Raw genomic sequence first — 19,809 nt, 5'->3', positions numbered from 1 at the left:
ACTCAAATTTTGGCCTAAGAATGATTAGGGGAAAAAAATTAAAAGGGGAGATGAGGGACAGAGTTTTCACTCAGAGGCTGGTGGGTGAATGGAGTGAGCAGTCAAAGAAGATGGTTGAAGCAGGTACAATGGTTAAGTAAATAGGCTCATGGAAAGCTGCAACTATGCAGAAAACTAGGACTAGCTGGGTGACCATCACAGTCAGCATGAACTAGATGGGCTGAAGGGCCTGTTCCCATGCTGCATCACTTTATGATGCATTGGTAAGATTACCCATCATCATTGCTACCTGGTGGATAGTGTGAACTCTGACTCTTTTGCTCCCACCATTGCTAGGCACAGGCATGGAATGAGAGACTATGGTGGTGGAAAGGTGGAGTACCAGGTCGGGAATCTGAGAGAGGAGGATTGATGAGCAATAGCATAAGATCTGAGTAAGGCCATTGGCACTGGAGAATCCATAGGGCAAGAGATTGATAGGACTAGGTCATGACTGAATAAAGGTAGTTGCAAGCTCGATGTCCACATCCATTTACCCATCACATCCATTCCCCGCCCCCCCCAAATTGAGCAAATTCCCTCAGGTAAAATGTGGGCACTTTCTGACATAAGTATTCACAGCACAATGAGCAGAGCCTTTGTACTGACATTTAAATTTCTTAGTTATTTTTGGTTGGTGGGGGGGGGGGGGTGTCATCGAACTTGCAATGGGATTTTTCCTCAGAAGACACATTAAGATCTAACTTCTTTGAGATACGCTTCATTTAAACCCCACTTCACAATAAAGAGGTTTGACTCCGGAAACAAAAAAAAAGTTTTAAAGCTCCAACTTGTTTCTCTGAACAAGACTTCAGAAGTCAGGAGCATTAGGACATAAATGACAATGTGGATATTGATGCCATTACCTTGTTATAGTCTCATGGAGTGGTGCTATCCACTACTATGCCCCTAATGCCCCTTCTTCTGGGTTTATGCTGCAGGTGTCAGATGTTGTAATGGGAACTAGTGGGAATGCCATGATTGTCTTTCCTCCCCAAGCACTATATGTGCTCATAAGACCAGGCAGCAAGCACAGGTTCCCCACCATTGGTTTTGTCTCAGCAAATAATTCCTGCAGAACATAAACAGAAATTTCCACTCAACTGGCCCTAACCCTTCTGTACTTCTTTGGGTTCCTAAAGCATGATCAAGCCATTGGATGAACATCAACACATCTCACCTGTTGCCAAGTCTCAACAGCTGACCCCATTGTGATATACCCACCATTGTAACTCCCTGTCAACATCACTTGCTTGAAAATTCCTTGAAAAGGCAGAGTTTAACAACTAATTAAAATGTTTGTAAGATGTTGTAACATTGCAATGTTGTGAAAACTGTAATGGAATGTATACTACACACAGGGCAACTTTCGACCCTGTTATGTTAAGTATGGGTCAAGGGTGATGGCAGGTGTCAAAGCTGGAATTCTGGCCTGTGCCCAGGCTTTGAACTAACTGTGGTATCTCATCCAAAGCTCCTATATTGGCTTAGTTGTTAAGTTTGCCTCATATTCTACAGCACACTTAACTTTTCCACTGAGATCAAACAGGAAGGAAATGGCTGAGACAAATTTGGCTAGATGTAAGCTGAGCAGACACTGTCAAGCTTTACACTGACAACTGAAATGGATGTTCCCTATCAAGGTTTATTAAACAGAGATAATTAACCTGTCAATTCTTACCTGACCGACATGCTATGTCCACATCCTTTTCAAAGTCTGTCTGTTTAGAATAAAGCAGAAAAAAATCTATTAAACACCAATGACAATGATTAAATATAAAGAACATGCATAGATTTCTATAAAAAGATAAATAGTTTAATTCATCTTAACTCACAATGAAACTAAATTTTTATAGTTTCACACTATTTACAACCTTTTAAGCATGTAATACATTGTATTTTCAGTAGGTTATTAATGGGATTGAAAGCAAAGGCAAGTAAAATGGCAATATGGAGGATAATGGCTAACTTCAGATGATAGCTCATTGTTCTGCTCCAAATGACATGGTTCTTCCTATTACAACCATTGTCATATGGCACAGACAAATATAACTAGCAAGTTAATTCAGCTTGCAATCTGAAAGACGATATAACACACCTGGAACTAATAATGGATAAAGAACAAGAACAGGATCATTTTTTAATCAAATGAAGAGAACTATTCAATTAGATAATTCCATAGGTCAAATGCATGGCAAGTTCACAACTAAAACAATCCAAAGGATAAATGAGATTGAGCTGTTTAAATGAAAGCACCAATTAAACAGATCAACATAAGCTTCTTCGAACAATAGATCCTTGTACAAATGAAAGAAATTAAATTCAATAGATTGGAAAATAGCTGAAATTTCAACATTTGTCTTAAAGGAATGTCTTTTGCAAATTACTTGTATTTCCATTATGATATTTTAAAAGTACTTTTGTGGGTCATTGTTATGAACTTGGGTCAAGGATTGAACCAATATTAGAGCTCCAAGCCTGGCTTTTGCTAATATTTGGATAGATTTTCTGCTGCAAAATGGGTCTTATTCAATGGTCCCATTGCCTCACTTTGTTAAGGTTAGTCTTCATTTGGATATTATTTTAATTGTTTTCCTTTAATTCAGAAGAAAAACAAATGCAATTTCTGAAAACAAATTTTCTGGTTAATTTACACTCAGTGGCCACTTTATTAGGTACAGGAGGTACCTATTAAAGTGGCCACTGTGTGTACACTGCACTGCAGCTAGTTATCATATTCCTGTCAAATGGAATAATACTTATTTTTATGACACTGAATTCCCTGATGTTTTTTATTTGCAATTCAGAAGGAGGTAAAAAGTAAAACATTCCACATCAAGAGTCCATACCCCAAAATGGCCAGGCAGCATTTAAGATTATATTGGGTAGTTACCCAGAACAGTGATGGCAAAAGGTCAGAAGAAGTAGTATACTGTAGACAGTATAACTGGGTTCAAATGGCAATTATTTGTCCTCTTGGAGTAGAATTTTCTGATTGAGAAAAGCACAAATTTGTCTAAGGGCAGGAGATCAGGTAATGTAGCTACTTACACCTGCATTAGGAGGTCCCTTCGTGGCATGTGAAAGCCCTTGAGGCTGTCTCCCATTCTACCACTCTCCTATGGGAGAAGAGGTTGGTTTCTAATTACTGCCCCCTCAGCTGAGATCAAGTGCTCAAAAGCGAACTTACAGAAGACTCATTCAGAATCACAGGCTATAATGGCAAGTTGACTGCACTTGCAATGATCAAGAAGAGAGATTTCACCATTCAAGAGACATTTGGTACATGAATAGAAATGTAAAGAGGGCTAGGGTCCAGGTGCAGGTTGATGGGACTCAGCAGATTGATAATTCAACACAGAACAGAAGGGCTGAAGGACCTGTTTCTGTGATGTAATGCCCTATGACTCCATGACTCTATTTCATGGGATGGCAAATAGCAGTCCAGCTGATAGAATGATCCACTCTCAACAATGTTGTCAAGATCTAAGTTTTACGTTCAACATCTGCAGATAATTCTTCTCAACTTGTTCTGGTACAGGCAGCCATTAATAGAAAGATACTTCTCAATGTTTTTCACTGCTGAATACTTCAGGTTTATGACTAATATGGCTGAAAAAAGATGCAAACTGATATGACCAGCTATTACCCTACAACCATCAGGCTCCTGAAGCGGCATGGATAACTTCACTCACCACAACTCTAAACTGACTCCACAACCTATAGACTCACTGTCAAGGGCTCTTCACAACTCATTTTTCATCATTGCACAAGTTGTTTTCTTTTGCACATTGCTTGTTTGTCAGTTTTGGTCTACGTTTAGTTTTGTTCTTTGTAAATTGTATCGTATATCTTTATTTTCCTGTAAATGCCTGCAAGGAAACAAATTTCAAAGTAGTGTATGGTAACCTATATGTAGTTTGATAACAAATTTTACCTTGACTTTGATGTATCATCGACGATGTTAATTCTGTTTCCCTCTCTTTAGATGCTGTCAGGCCTGCTGCATTGCCAGCATCCTTCTGCTTTACATCCAGTAATTAGCTTAGAGATTTAAATGCCTGCTGATGTTCCCAAAAGGGAATGTGAGATGGATGAGGGGCTTTACATCTGCCAGATCTTGGGAAGGAGTGATACTGTGTGGTAAGTACACACAATATCAAAGCACCAATTGTATTGAACAGTTCATTCGGTGACATTTCAATTAATATCAAGGGAGTGCTGTGCTATTGGGTAAAATCGTAAGTTTCAGCCAGATTTATGAAAATTCCATGGTACTATTCAAAAATGGCATCAGATTTTTATTTATAGGTACTGCACGGTTCAGGCCCTTCGGGGCCAACGAGCCCAATTACACCCTTGTGACCAATTAACCCGCTCACCCGCAAGCCTATGGAATTTGGGAAGAGACCATATCACCTGGTTGAAACGCATGCATCAGGCGGAGAACGTACACACTCCTGACAGGCAGCAGTGGGAATTGAACCTGGGTTATTTGCACTGTAATAGCACTACGCTAACCACTACTTTACCTTGCTGCCCTAAATCTAATGTTCAAATACTTAACTGTCAGTAATCATAACTGTAAAAGATCAGTTAACTATTTGTGATACCTATGTGTGTGTGCGCATGCTAACACAAACATTTAGAATATTGTAAACAAATCACAGACAAGAGAAAATCTGTAGATGCAAAATCTGTAGATGCTGGAAATCCGAGCAACACACACACAAAATGCTGGAGGAACTCAGCAGGTCAGGCAGCATCCATGGAAAAAAAGTACAGTTGACGTTTCGGGCCAAAACCCTGAAGGACCAGTACTGTGCTATAATATTCTATGTTCTATGCCTGCAGATAATGAACACTGAGCTGAACTGAACATAAATGGCTCTTTCAATTTTGTGTTTTGTGTTGCGTGTTTTCACTATTTTTTCTTGTTGCCTCTTGTGCAATTTGAGTGTGAGTGTGTGTGTGTGTGTGTGTGTGTGTGGGGGGGGGGGGGGTTAGTTGATGTATTTCTTTGTACGGGTTCCATAGTTTATGGGCACCTTTGTTTTGTGCCTGTCTGTGGGGAAGTCAAATCTCTGGGTTGTATACCACATATGATCTTTGATAATCAACCTACTTTGAATCTATCTGTAAACCAATAGCAACTGCACTGACAATTGAAAACACTTAGGAATATTCCAGGGAAGCAAAAGCCATGCTAAAATTAATATACTTCCTTGCTTTACTTGAATCCCTGAACAGAGACTACATTAGTTTTCAAAATACACGCCACCGATAATATGGTGGGCATTCACTTTATCGTGCAGGTCTATTACTATCAGGGGATGAGCACAACCCTTGCAATCACTGAACGTAAACATTGAAGCTGAACCCAGTCTCTAAATGTTGTATTTTAATTCTTTTAGAGCGATGGTAGTTAACATTAAAGTAATAGACACTAGACATCTTGCCTTCTTTCAAAATCAAGCAATGACAGGGTTGAGCTTTTTGCAGCAAATAAAAGCATGCCAGCTGATTGTGCATAGTTCAGACATCCGCATTGGCAACAGGACACTTGGGAATGGCAGTAAATCAATGATTTATAAAGAAAACCAAAACATAACACGAATGAACAGAGGAGATTTCTGGAGCTTGTAGATACGCCTGATGTGTATCTCCATCTGTCTTTGACCTACTATCAGTGCTCTCTTCTCTCACAGAGACAGACAATCTCAGCTTATGCTGTGTATTTCATTTGGCATTGAAAAACCCTGTGGGAACAGATTACTTCCCCAACCTCTGAGCTGGGATGAGTGAATGTTCCAGGAAGAAAGCAGAGGTGCCTAGCAGGAGAAAAGTAACAAAAAGAATTTTAGATAAACAGTGGGCATGAGATGACGTACATTAATACAGAGTGTGTAGGAATATGATAATACATTCATGTTTGAGAACAGAAATAGGATGAGAGAGAGAGACTGAATGCAGATACTGGCCATTTGTTCTACTGAACCTGCAACTATATGCCTCAGGTACCTTCTGAGTTCCTCCTGAATTTTGTGTGTGTTGCTTTAGGTATTCAATTTACCTGGCTCTCTTTCTTTATATCGAAAGGCTCAAAGATTTCCCTTTTGGATTTTTATCTAATTTATTTTTGTTAGTTACTATTGAATCTCCTTTTCCCATCCTCTGAGACAGTGCATTCACAAATATAATAACTTGCTGTGCCAACAATATTCCCAAACAATCTTACTGCACTTACATTGTACAAGTACTTCATAATTTTGAATCCTCTTAAAACTCCCTGCTCTAAGAAGAGCTCTAACTGCTCAGGTTAACTGTTTGCAATCTTGAACATTAATCAGAATTTGAAAGAGGAAGAGTACAGATATTATTACTATAGAATGTCATTAAACTGCAAGGGAATTTGTCTCCAGTGAGGCACTGATTTTATCTCTCTCTCTTTTAAATACTGCACATTTTCTATTTTCTTGGCCTGGATTAGGATACTTCAACTTGTATATTAAGAACAGAAAACCCTAGAAATATATACCAGGTCAAGGAGCATCTGTGAAAAGAGAATTGACATAGATGGCTTAGGTTGATGAATTCTCACCACTCATCCTGAAACAATGAATCTGCTTCTCTCCCCTTCGACACCGCCTGACCAGATAAGTGTTTTCAGCATTTGTGACCAGACTTCCAGTTTTCAGCACCTGCAATATTTTATTTTCTGATTTCCATATTACTACTCTGTGAGGGTGAATTGCATCATGTTCAAGAGGATGAGAATATAAAAACATGGATGTAATGCTAAGATTTTATAAGGCATTGGTCAGACTACACTTGGAGTATTGAGAGTAGGTTTGAGCCCCTTATCTAAGAAAAGATGTGCTGGCAAATGAAAAGGTTCACAAGAATGAACCCAGGAATGAAAGGCTTAATGTTTGAGGAATGCTTGATGGCCCTGTGCCTGTACTCCCTGGAGTTTACAACAAAGCATGGTGATGTCATTGAAACCTATAAAATATTGAATGGCCTCGACAGAGTGGATGTGAAGCAGATGTTTCCTATGATGGGTGAGTCTAGGACCAGAGGGCACAGCCTCAGCATAGAGAGATGAGGAGGAACTTCTTCAGACAGAAGATAGTGAATCTATGGAATTCGTTGCCACATGTGGTAATAGACACCAAATCACTGGGTATATTTTGATAGGTTCTTGATCAGTCAGGGTGGCAAAGGTTATGGGAAGAAGGCAGGAGAATGGGGTTAAGAGGTGTAATAAATCAGCCATGTTGGATTTATGAATGGGAATACAGATGATTGGGAAAGTTTTAAGGAACAGCAGATCTTAACTAAAAAAGCAATACGGAGAGAAAAAATCAGGTATGAGCTCAGTCTAGCCAGGAATATAAAAGGGGATAGCAAAAGCTTTTTTAGCTATGTGAAGAGAAAGAAGATAGTTAAGAACAATGTTGGCCCCTTGAAGAATGAATTGGGAGAAATTGTTATGGGAAACAGGGAAATGGCAACAGAATTTAATGCATACTTTAGATCTGTCTTCACCAGGGAGGACACAAGCAATCTCCCAGATGTATGGATGGGCCAGGGTCATAAGATATTAGAGGAATTGAGACAGATTGACATTAGGAAAGAAACTGTGATGAGTAGACTGGTAGGACTGAAGGCTAATAAATCCCCGGGTCCAGATGGTCTGCATCCGAGGGTTCTAAAAGAGGTGGCTCAGGAAATTGCGGATGCATTAGTAATCATTTTCCAATGTTCCTTAGATTCAGGATCAGTTCCTGAAGATTGGAGAGTGGCTAATGTTATCCCACTTTTCAAGAAGGGAGGGAAGGAGAAAACGGAGAACTATCGCCCTGTTAGCCTAACGTCAGTCGTGGGGAAGATGCTTGAGTCCATTATTAAGGACAAAATCGTGGCACATCTTGATGGCAGAAATAGGATTAGGCCGAGCCAGCATGGATTTACCAAGGGCAAATCATGCTTGACTAATCTGTTGGAGTTTTTTGAGGGTGTAACAAGGATGTTAGATGAGAGTAAGCCAGTGGATGTTGTGTACCTAGATTTTCAGAAGGCATTCGATAAGGTGCCACATAGGAGATTGGTGAGTAAAATCAGAGCTCATGGCATTGGGGGCAGGGTTTCAACATGGATAGAAAACTGGTTGGCAGATAGAAAGCAAAGGTTAGCAGTGAATGGGTGTTTCTTGGACTGGCTGGAGGTGACTAGTGGGGTACCACAGGGCTCTGTATTGGGACCACAGCTCTTTACGATTTATGTCAACGATTTAGATGAGGGCATTGAAAACTATATCAGCAAGTTTGCTGATGATACTAAACTGGGTGGCAGTGTGACATGCGAAGAGGACGTTAGGAGAATACAGGGAGACTTGGATAGGCTGAGTGAGTGGGCAGATACTTGGCAGATGTCATTCAATGTGAATAAATGTGAAGTTATCCACTTTGGAAGCAGGAACAAGAGGGCAGAGTATTGTCTGAATGGTGTAGAGTTAGGTAAGGGAGAAATGCAAAGAGACCTAGGAGTCCTAGTTCACCAGTCAATGAAGGTGAATGAGCAAGTGCAACAGGCAGTGAAGAGGGCAAATGGAATGTTGGGCTTTGTTACAAGGGGAATTGAGTAAAAGAGCAAGGATGTCCTTTTGCATTTGTACAGGGCCCTGGTGAGACCACACCTGGAATATTGTGTACAGTTTTGGTCTCCAGGTTTAAGGAAGGACATTCTGGCAATTGAGGAAGTGCAGCGTAGATTCACTAGGTTGATTCCTGGGATGGCAGGGCTGTCTTACGCAGAGAGATTGGAGAGATTGGAGAGATTGTACATGCTGGAATTGAGGAGATTGAGAGGGGATCTGATTGAAACGTTTAAGATAATTAAAGGATTTGATAGGATTGAGGCAGGAAATATGTTCCAGATGTTGGGAGAGTCCAGTACCAGAGGGCATGGATTGAGAATAAGAGGTCAGTTATTTAAACCAGAGTTGAGGAAGAGCTTCTTCTCCCAGAGAGTTGTGGAGGTGTGGAATGCACTGCCTCGGAAGACGGTGGAGGCCAATTCTCTGGATGCTTTCAAGAAGGAGCTGATGGATAGGGGAATCAAGGGATATGGGGACAAGGCAGGGACTGGGTATTGATAGTGAATGATCAGCCATGATCTCAGAATGGCGGTGCAGACTCGAGGGGCCGAATGGTCTACTTCTGCACCTATTGTCTATTGGAATGGCGGAGCAACTTGATGGGCCAAATGGCCTAATTTTTCTCCTATGTCTTGTGGTTTGTTGCTAGTGCAAGCACAGAGCCAACATCTAGGAGTGAGACATCTAGGATTAGACTACAGTTCCACTTATTTAATAAGCTGTATAGCTCTCCTGAACCAAGTCTACAGTATACTCTATGGCCCATCATAGGTCTGTAAGTCAATAATAGACAGTAATGAGCATGTATATTTTCTGAATGAATTCTTTGTCAACTCCAAAGTGGCATGAAATGCATGTTCCAGCAATTCCTTTTGGACAGTCATTTTACTGCAAATATTCAAACTTTACTTCACATTAAGAACCTGGCACAGCATATAACAAGTTTAATGATATTGCAGTTGCAATCATTAACTGCTATGAGTTAATAAGTAACCAGTGTTCTCCACAGTGTTTGGAGATTGTCTTGGCCAATACAAATCACTTGACCAGTACCTAAAGCAGATTATTCTGATGCTTACCTCATTACTGTGTCGGCTCAAATTAGTCAAAAGATAATTTCACACCAGTGACCATACATGATTCCATGGTAGTAAAGTGCTTTGAAATGTCCCCAAATCCTGGAAAAGGAGTTCTTCTGTATTCTACTCTGGAAATATTTCATGCCCCAACTGTTATCTGAATATAATCTGCACCATGTCACAAAGCAGTCAGTACACTGTACAAAATAGTGCTGTGTACTGAATTACTTGGCACGATCATGGCTTGAACCTGGTTACTTCTCAGCACTGATCCTTATTTATCATAAACTGGCCTCTTACATTTCTCTCCTCTTCCAATGAAATGAAACAGAGCACCTTCTTTACTCCTGCTCCAAAGATGCTTTTCAAAGGAGTACTTGGGAATGAGAAGGACTACAGTTACTGGTTTATTAATTAACTTTGCTGTTCAACATTTTTAACATATTTAACATTTATCCTGTATTCAAAATACAGTCCAGACATTACAGCTCAAAAACTATATCAACCCTAGAACAAACACAGTCCAAAGTCACCAGATTTGGACACTGCAAATTGTGGAGTGTGGTGTGTGGGGGAGAGGGGCAGGAGATTTTGGGGAAGATGACGGAGAAGGTGGGGAGAAGAAAATGGGACTGGTGCATGGCTGGTGTAAATGGGTGTCGTGCTGGTAGTGTGGGCTCAATGGACAGAAGGATGAGCTTCTGTCCTGCATTCCTCGATGATTAATGACACCAGAGTGTAAAACTAAGGAGTGATTGCTTCATCTTGCTTGTATTCTTTTGAATCCATACAACCAAGCTCCTAACTGAGGTTGTCAAAAGACCTAACTGAGGCACTTTAACATTAAAAGGCTCAAAATAATTAGTATTCAGGAGAAAGATATTCACAGCTTATCAATTTTTGAAACACTGTATATTAGTGTTGATGCTTGTACATATTCAATGGTGAAACTGCTAGATTATGGGGCTCCATGAAAGTTAATCAAAGTGGTATTGTAAATATGAAAACAACAGCTTTATATACTGGGCCAAGGTTTTGACGCTCATTATTATTTCTTCAGCTTGAAGTCAAAATGGCTGAGCAATGTTTAGCTTTGTAATTAGTCATGTTTCAGTGTCTGGCTCAGAGCCCATTAGCAGTAGATATGAACCAAAGCCAGAACAGATATTTAGGTCTCACAGATTCGTTAGCCTTTAAGAAATGCGTAGGTAGCAATTACTGCCAATCAACCTTTCTGGCATTGGAAATTATTACAATCACATAGTTTTAATTCTTTAGGCTTTGTATTTTCAGGGAGATTTTAAAAATAGCAGATTTAAAATTTTATCTTTTCTTATTTTTAATTGGGATTCTAATCAGATTCTAATCATTCTTTTCCTCTCTTCCTGAAATAAAATTCAGTTACTCCACAATTTTTGCACTAGTAATTTCTCAACACCAATTTGTTATTGAACTTCTTGCTCACAAGGGCCAGGACTTGGCCCAGATACTGAGTTCTTCACTGCACCATCATCAACACACTTTCTCAACAGCACAGTTTGAGGGACATGTCTAGCATATTGGTAGACATTATTTGATACTCTACTCCAGCAACACCTAAGGCAAACAGAAATTTTTATACAAGTGCTGGAAACAAAATAACTGAGAGTTCTCCCGTGAGTTGGTGTTTCCATTGTGTTTTGGATCAGTAATTTCTCTATGCCTGAAAGGAAAGAAAATGCAAAATCACGTAAGAAATATATCTTGCTTGAGGCAACCTTTACACCTACAACTCCCTTGCATTAATCTTGCTTGCTGTGGAAATTTCGTGTAACCTCATGTCACCTGTTAACCAACTTTATTTCTTATCTACTTAGAGATACAGTACAGAGTAGGCCCCTCTGGCCCTTCGAGGTACACTGCTGCACAACCTCCAACAACCTTGATTTAACCTTCACCTAGGCATGGGACAATTTTCAATGACCAATTAACTTGCCCAGCATGTTATGGGAGAAAACTGGAGCACCAGGGAAAACCCACACATTCCATGGGGAGGACATACAGATGATGCTGAAATTGAACTCCAAACTCCACCCTGAGCTGTAACAGCATCACGCTAACCACTACGCCACCATGGCTCATAATCTTACCCCATTCCACACATAGAAAAAGGAGGTAGTTTTACTTTGAAGGTCCATCTTCTGCTACACTGAATACAACAGAGCATAAAATTGCTTCACGATAAAGAGGCAATGCTACCTGAATTAACCTGTGAGACAGGTTAAAATTCTTGCCAACCTGGTCTAGAACAGGTGTCCACAACCTGGACGCCTCGGTTAATGGTAGGGGTCCATGGCATAAAAAAGGTTGGGAACCTCTGGCCTAGAATAAAGGAAGAAACTGGTACTAACCATAATCCGAGCATGACCATTTGGGAAAGTGCCAGCCGTATCCCCAGCTATCGGATCTTGGCAGTTCCTCAGACGACACCTAACGGCATCTTGAACCTGTTCAGCAAAAAAGCAGCTGTAAATTGATGAGTAACCAGTAATGAACACTGAGAGTGCTGCAGGTTCAGTAAAGTTATTCTGTACTATAATTGATTTACATTCAATCTAACAGACATAATAATGTTTAAGTTAAACGTTGCACCAATGTCATTTTACTGACAGTGCAAGAAACGGGGAAAAAAGCATAGCTTGTATCATTCATATATACTCAGTGGCCACTTTATTAGGTACCCCCTGTACCTAATAAAGTTGCCACTGAGTGTATCATCGTGATCTTCTGCTGCTGTAGCCCATCAACTTCAACATTTGACATGTGCATTCAGAGATGCTCTTCTACACACCACTGTTGTAATGCAGGGTTATTTGAGTTACTGTCATCTTCCTGTCCGCTTGAACCTGTGAGGCCATTCTCACCTGAACTCTCTCATTAACAAGGCATTTTGGCTACTGCTGAACAATTGTACTTGAAACTGTTGTTGAACCTGAACAGCTGAGACTGTTGTACTTGAAAATCCCAGGAGATCAGTTGTTTCTGAGATGCTCAAACTACCCTACCTGGAACCAACAATTATTCTATGGTCAAAGTTACTTGGATCACATTTCTTCCCCATCCTGGTGTGTGGTCTAAACAACAGAACCTCTTGACCATGTCTGCATGCTTTAGTTGCTGCTCTGAGTTGCTGTCACATGATTTTCTGATTAGGTATTTGCAGTAATGAGAAGGTATACAGGTATACCTAATAAATTGTCCACTGAGTGTATTTCCACAGTTTAAAGGAAATCACTTCAAAACAGATTTGATATACCTTCCCCGGACCAGATCTGATCTACTGTCCCCGGACCAGATCTGATCTACCATCCCCAGACCAGATCTGATCTACCTTCCCTGGACCAGATCTGATCTACCATCCCCAGACCAGGTCTGATCTACCTTCCCTGGACCAGATCTGATCTACCTTCCCTGGACCAGATCTGAACTACCTTCCCTGGACCAGATCTGATCAACCATCCCCAGACCAGGTCTGATCTACCTGTTCTGAAGCCCTTAAACCTTAAGCCTAAAAAAATCTGAACACTCTTCATTTTGGAATTTTCAATTGGAACTCAAGATCAGGAGGTTTTGCAGGTGTGTACACTATATTTTCTGTACTACTGTGTGTGCAGGAGCTTCCCAACATTAAAACCAAAAGATTTGGCTCATATTATAAGGTCATAAGCTTTTGGTATGCTGGCCTTTATAAATCAGAGCACTGAGTATAGGAGTTGGGATGTAATGTTAAAATTGTACAAGGCATTGGTGAGGCCAAATTTGGTGTATTGTGTCCAGTTCTGGTCACCGAATTATAGGAAAGATGTCAACAAATTAGAGAGAGTACAGAGAAGATTTACTAGAATGTTACCTGGGTTTCAGCACCTAAGTTACAGGGAACGATTGAACAAGTTAGGTCTTTATTCTTTGGAGCGTAGAAGATTGAGCGGGGACTTGATAGAGGTATTTAAAATTATGAGGGGGATAGATAGAGTTGATGTGGATAGGTTTTTTCCATTGAGAATAGGGGAGATACAAACAAGAGGACATGAGTTGAGAATTAAGGGGCAAAAGTTTAGGGGTGACATGAGGGGGATCTTCTTTACTCAGAGTGGTAGCTGTGTGGAACAAGCTTCCGGTAGAAGTGGTAGAGGCAGGTTCGACTTTGTCATTTAAAAATAAATTGGATAGGTATATGGACAGGAATGGAGGGTTATGTGCTGAGTGCAGGTCAGTGGGACTAGGTGAGAGTAAGCGTTCGGCATGGATTAGAAGGGCCGAGATGGCCTGTTTCCATGCTGTAATTGTTATATGGTTATTTTACCTTGCTTTGGACTAGCCTAAAAGAGAACTGAATTTCTCTCACAAATAGATGACCGTATGGTGGTTTAGTCAACTTTTCATGACTGTACAGCACAGATTTTGCATTGTGATGGGTCCATAAATATATTAATCAAAAAAGACGGATATTATCTAAATGGTGAGAGATTGAGGTGTAAAGGGATTATGAAGAGGAACGAACCATCGACATTTTGGGCCAAAATCCTTCACTGGGACCATCCCAAAGGGCCCTGGCTTGAAATATTGCCTGTTTATTCCTCTCCATAGATCCTGCTTGACCTGCTAAATTCATCCAGTATTTTGTGCGTGTTGCCTTGGATTTCCAGCATCAGCAGTCTCTCTGTGTTTATATCCTACTACATGATTCAGACAGGGTAGGTAATTAGGACAGCAAACAGAATGTTTATTGCTGTTGTTACTGAATGTAGAAACAGGCAGGTTAAGCTCCACTTACACAGCACATTGGTGAGACGACATCTGGAGTGCTAATGACAGTGGGAGGGAAGTTATTGCAAAACAGTTTAAAGGACAGAATTAATTTACACACGGAAAGGCAAACATAGTTCATGTGGCTTTACTAAGGGGAGATCAAGTGATCAGCATGAATGAGCTTTTGAAAAAGTAACAAATTATATTATATGATGAAACTATACTTGATGTAGTTCCTATGGACTTCAGTGAAGTCTTTAACAATGTCCCACATAGAAAGCAAGTCCAAAAGGTTGAAGCTTGTGACAAGTTGGAAAGTTGGATTGGCTTGTAAAGAGAACACAAGAGTGATGGTGGAAGGTTAGTTTTGTGATTGAATGTCTCTGACCAGGGTACTGGGACCCTTACTGTTTTTCATATGCAATATTGCAGAAGGCATAGGTTTAAGGTGAGGAGTAAATGAGTTGGAGGGGAACTGAAGAAAGTAATATCTCCTCCGTAGAGGAGTCTAGAATCTTGTGCTATGTTGGGTGGAGGGGTTGCGGTGATTACAGTTTATGAATAGTCACCCATTTAAAAAAAAGAGTTGGGGATATTTTTCCTTCTCTGAATAACCTATGAACAATGGATTCTGAAGAGGTGGGGGAAGCAGAGCTTTTGAAAACTTTAAGGCAGGGATAGATAGATCTTTGATAAACAAGATGACAAGATGTTACCAGGATAGGTAAGAATGCAGAGTTGAAGTTATTAGCTATGAGCTTGTTTCATGCTGGAGCAGACTTGAAGGGTCGAATATCCTACTCTTGTTTCAGATTTGTATGTTTATATACATTCCTTGCAATCTGATCTCTAGATCAGTGAATTTCCAATGAAATATTAAACAGAGTTACAGCTGAAAGATCCCATGGGGTTATTTCAAAACTGTCAAGGTGATGTCCTAACTAACAAGACCAGATAGAGATTGTTGCTTGATAAATCCATGTGGATAATGTGCCCTTGTTACAAACAATTTGATGATGTGTTTTCTAGGTAACAACAGTAAGTATACATTACTGGATTGTGAGTTCCTTTGGTCTGTCCAAGGAGGACATAACTGTGTTTCTGATAGTTTGAGAGTTGTGTTTTGTATTTCAGATCCTGGTTAGCCATATTATTACACCACAGAAAGCACTCCATCTGGATGTTGTATCCAGAGATACCGACCACGTGACAGACGCACTGCAACCTGACTGGTCAGAGGACACACCACATGCCAATCAACATTTGGTCCCTCCCAACTAATCAATGCACACCTAAATTATTGGTCACCTTAATTGGATTATCTCACCCAGCCCCATGCTATAAAATGTGAGACATACCTGGCTTGGTCGATCTTACAGACCACCCCATTGAAGGTAAGTGCCTTGATTTATGTTTGGGAAGGTCTATCATTTGTCCTGGTAAGGGAGCTGCAGCTATCCAAGGTCAAGGGGGATAGCTGTCGTAGTGCTTTCCCCTTGTTTTTTGTATGTGTAACTGTACCCTGTTCCCACACCACTTTCTGTGTATTGTAGTTGTTTGTGTTGACCTGACTTCCCCTTGTAAATAAATTCCTTATTATTAAAACTGTGTGTGTCCAGGCCTCCACTGTTGAGACTCAAAGAACTAGTTATTTTCCATCACAACAGATGTATAACAGCTTGGTATGGCAACTGCTCTGCATGTGATCACAAGAAACTGCAGAGAGTTGTGGATGCAGCTCAGCACATCTCAGAATTCAGCTTTCCTTCCATGATGCTGTATGTACCTCACAGCCTCAGTAAAGTAAGCAGCATAATCAAGATCCCACCCACCCCAGACGTCCACTGGGTAGGAAGTACAAAAGCCATCTATCAGAAGTGCTGCATATGTAGTGCCTCGAGCTTTGTTAAAGCTCCCTCCCATCCTTTCCAAGCAACACACATAAAATGCTGGAAGAAATCAGCATGCCAGGCAGCATCTATGGAAAAAAGTACAGTCGACGTTTCAGGCCAAAATCTTTCGGCAGGACACCATCCTTTCCACGATCTCTTTGTCAGGCAGAAGTCACTGCAGCATAAGAACCAGAACTGCAAGGCAAGATAACAGCTTCTTTCCTGAGACTGTTAGACTTCTTAACGCCGAACACATATGTAAACCATGTCTGAATGCCCTGTTTCCCCGTCTCTCCACTCCCCAACTCACATGTAAACCCTGTCTGAATGCCCTGCTTCCCCCTCTCTCCACTCCCCAACTCACACGTTAACCCTGTCTGAATGCCCTGCTTCCCCCTCTCTCCACACCCCAACTCACATGTAAACCCTGTCTGAATGCCCTGCCTCCCCCTCTCTCCACTCCCCAACTCACACGTTAACCCTGTCTGAATGCCCTGCCTCCCCCTCTCTCCACTCCCCAACTCACACGTTAACCCTGTCTGAATGCCCTGCTTCCCCCTCTCTCCACACCCCAACTCACATGTAAACCCTGTCTGAATGCCCTGCTTCCCCCTCTCTCCACTCCCCAACTCACACGTAAACCCTGTCTGAATGCCCTGCTTCCCCCTCACTCCACTCCCCAACTCACATGTAAAACCTGTCTGAATGCCCTGCTTCCCCCTCACTCCACTCCCCAACTCACATGTAAACCCTGTCTGAATGCCCTGCTTCCCCCTCACTCCACTCCCCAACTCACATGTAAACCCTGTCTGAATGCCCTGCTTCCCCCTCACTCCACTCCCCAACTCACACACTCACTGGTCACTTTTTATCTTTTATTGCTGCTGTTTCACACATGTATACGGCTGCTTGTTTCACTATAATAGTGCCAGTAACATTATACAGTTTACATTAACATGCACCTCGCACTTTATGTCAACCTGTCAATCTTCAGGCCATGCCCTTCAGGGACCTGTGCTAATATTATTTTGTGACTGTATGTGATGGATCATAACTGTATCACTCTGTGTGAACTGACAATCTACAATTATCATCTTGAACTTTATCAATTACCTCCACTGCAATTTTTCCGTGGCTTTTCCACTTTATCCTGAATTGTTATTGTTTTAACCTGTTCCACCTCAATGCAATGCGTAATGACTTTGATCTTGATGAACAGCATGCAAGACAAGCTTTTCACTGTATCGTGCGGAAAGCAACAATAACAAACCAATACTTGTACCACTGTTTATCCACTGCTAATGTTTTCATTCCAATTCCCTGCTTTGCCTGGCCAGTAGATGAGGTGGATGGCAATTTAATTTACTTTCACTGTCCTCGTGGGGAGAAGCAGCAGCCCCAACACAGCATAGATACAGGAGATGGAATTGCTTCCCTGTGTATTTCAACATCCCAGCAACGGCAAATAGAAGGAGTGAATGTACTGCAGGTATCACCAACACAATGGGGCAGCACAGTAGCTAGCCAGGGTTCAATTCCCACCGCTGTCTGTACAGAGTTTGTACTTTCTCCTCCATGACTACATTGAATTAACTCCGAGTGGAATCATCGGGACGCTGTCATAATGGCAGTTTTTAGCAGGGTTTCTTATTTTTGAGGTTGAGTTGCTAGCTGAATGCTCAACCCAGCACGGATGGAAAGCGTGCAAGAAAGCCGACTGGATTCGAACTTGGGAGCCCTCGCTCCAAAGTCCGGCACTGATGCCACTACGCCACCAGCTGACAATGTACCTATCTAAGAGTCTCGTAGAAGGTCCTGTTGTATCTGCTTCTACCACCATCGGTGACAATGCATTCCATGCACCCACCAGTCTCTGTGATAAAATTACCTGACATCTCCTCAGTACCTACTTCCAAGTACCTTAAAACTATGCCCCCTCATTTTTTTTCAGCCATTTCAGCCCTGGGAAGAAGCCTCTGACTATTCACATGATCAATGCCTCTCATCATCTTATACAATTCTATCAGGTCACCTCTCATCCTCTGTCGCACCATGGTAAAAAAGGCCAAGTTCACTCAAACTATTCTCATAAGGCATGCTCTCCAATCAAGGCAACATCCTTGTAAATCTCCCCTGCACTCTCTATAGTATACACATCCTTCCTGTAGTGAGGTGACCAGAACTGAGCACAGTACTCCAAGTGGGGTCTAACTAAGGTCTTATATAGCTGTAACATTACCTCACGGCTCTTGAACTGAATCCCATGGTTGATGAAGGTCAACACACCACATCTCAACAACACTCTTAACCTATGCAGCAGCTTTGAGTGTCTTTTGGACATGGATCCCAAGATCTTGCTGATCCTCCACACTACCAAGAGTCTTACCATTAATAATATATTCTGTCTTCAAATGTGACCTACCAAAATGAACCACTTCACACTTATTTGGGTTGAACTCCATCTGCCACTTCACAGCCCAGTTCTGATCACTGCCTCCAATGCGGAATACGAACTATCTCCAACCACCCTGTCTTCTGTGGGCAATCCAATTATGAATCCACCAAGCAAGGTCTCCTTAGATTCCATGTTTCATTACTTCCTGAATGAGCCTCGCGTGGGGAACCTTGCAAAATCCATATAAAAGCAAATGCCTTACTGAAATCCATGTACACTACATCCACTGCTCTACCTTCACCAATGAGTTTTGTTACATCCTCAGTGAATTCAATCAGGCTCGACCTGCCCTTGAAAAAGCCATGCTGACTATCCTTAATCAGATTGTCTCTCCAAACACTCATAAACCTGCCTCTCAGGATGTTCTCCAACAATTTGCTCACTACTGAAGTAAGACTCACTTATCTATAACTTCCTGGGGTAACTTTACTCCCTTTCTTGAACAAGGGAACAACATGCACAACCTTCCAATCCACTGGTACTTCTCCCATCCCTAATGATGATGCGAAGATCATCACCAGAGGCTCAACAATCTCCTCCCCCATTTTGCACAGTAGCCTGGGGTATATCTTGACCGGTCCCGGTGACTTATCTAAGTTAATACCTTTCATAAGCTCCAGCACATCCTCTTTCTTAATGTCTATACAAGCAAGCATTTCAGTCCGCTGTAAGTCATACCCATAATTGCCAAGGTCCTTTTCACTGGTGAATGCTGACGCAAACCATTCATTAAATACCTCCGTTACCCCCTCCGACTCCATGCACGTTTCCACTCTCGCTCCCAATTGGTCCTATTGTCACACAGCTCATCCTCTTGCTCTTCACATACTTGTAAAATGCCTTAACATTTTCCTTAATCCTGCTCACCAAGGCCTTCTCCTGGCCTTCTAGCTC

The 19,809-nt window shown here is 41.4% G+C and overlaps 1 protein-coding gene across 1 annotated transcript in view; it reads right to left on the bottom strand.

Annotated features, from left to right (window-relative positions):
* adgrb3 (adhesion G protein-coupled receptor B3) overlaps nt 1-19,809 on the bottom strand; it is a 771,743-nt gene that overhangs the window by 72,274 nt on the left and 679,660 nt on the right. Inside the window, exons 26-27 of the mRNA XM_059982287.1 lie at nt 12,171-12,266; nt 1,721-1,760 (exon numbers count right to left, since the gene is read on the bottom strand). Coding sequence (XP_059838270.1) covers nt 1,721-1,760; nt 12,171-12,266 — 136 coding nt within the window. The remainder of the gene's footprint in view (nt 1-1,720; nt 1,761-12,170; nt 12,267-19,809) is intronic.

Source organism: Hypanus sabinus, chromosome 10 (assembly GCF_030144855.1).
Source record: "Hypanus sabinus isolate sHypSab1 chromosome 10, sHypSab1.hap1, whole genome shotgun sequence".
Lineage (NCBI taxonomy): Eukaryota > Metazoa > Chordata > Chondrichthyes > Myliobatiformes > Dasyatidae > Hypanus > Hypanus sabinus.
The sequence above is the reverse complement of the archived record's forward strand: the minus strand, read 5'-3'. Positions and strand labels throughout refer to the sequence as shown.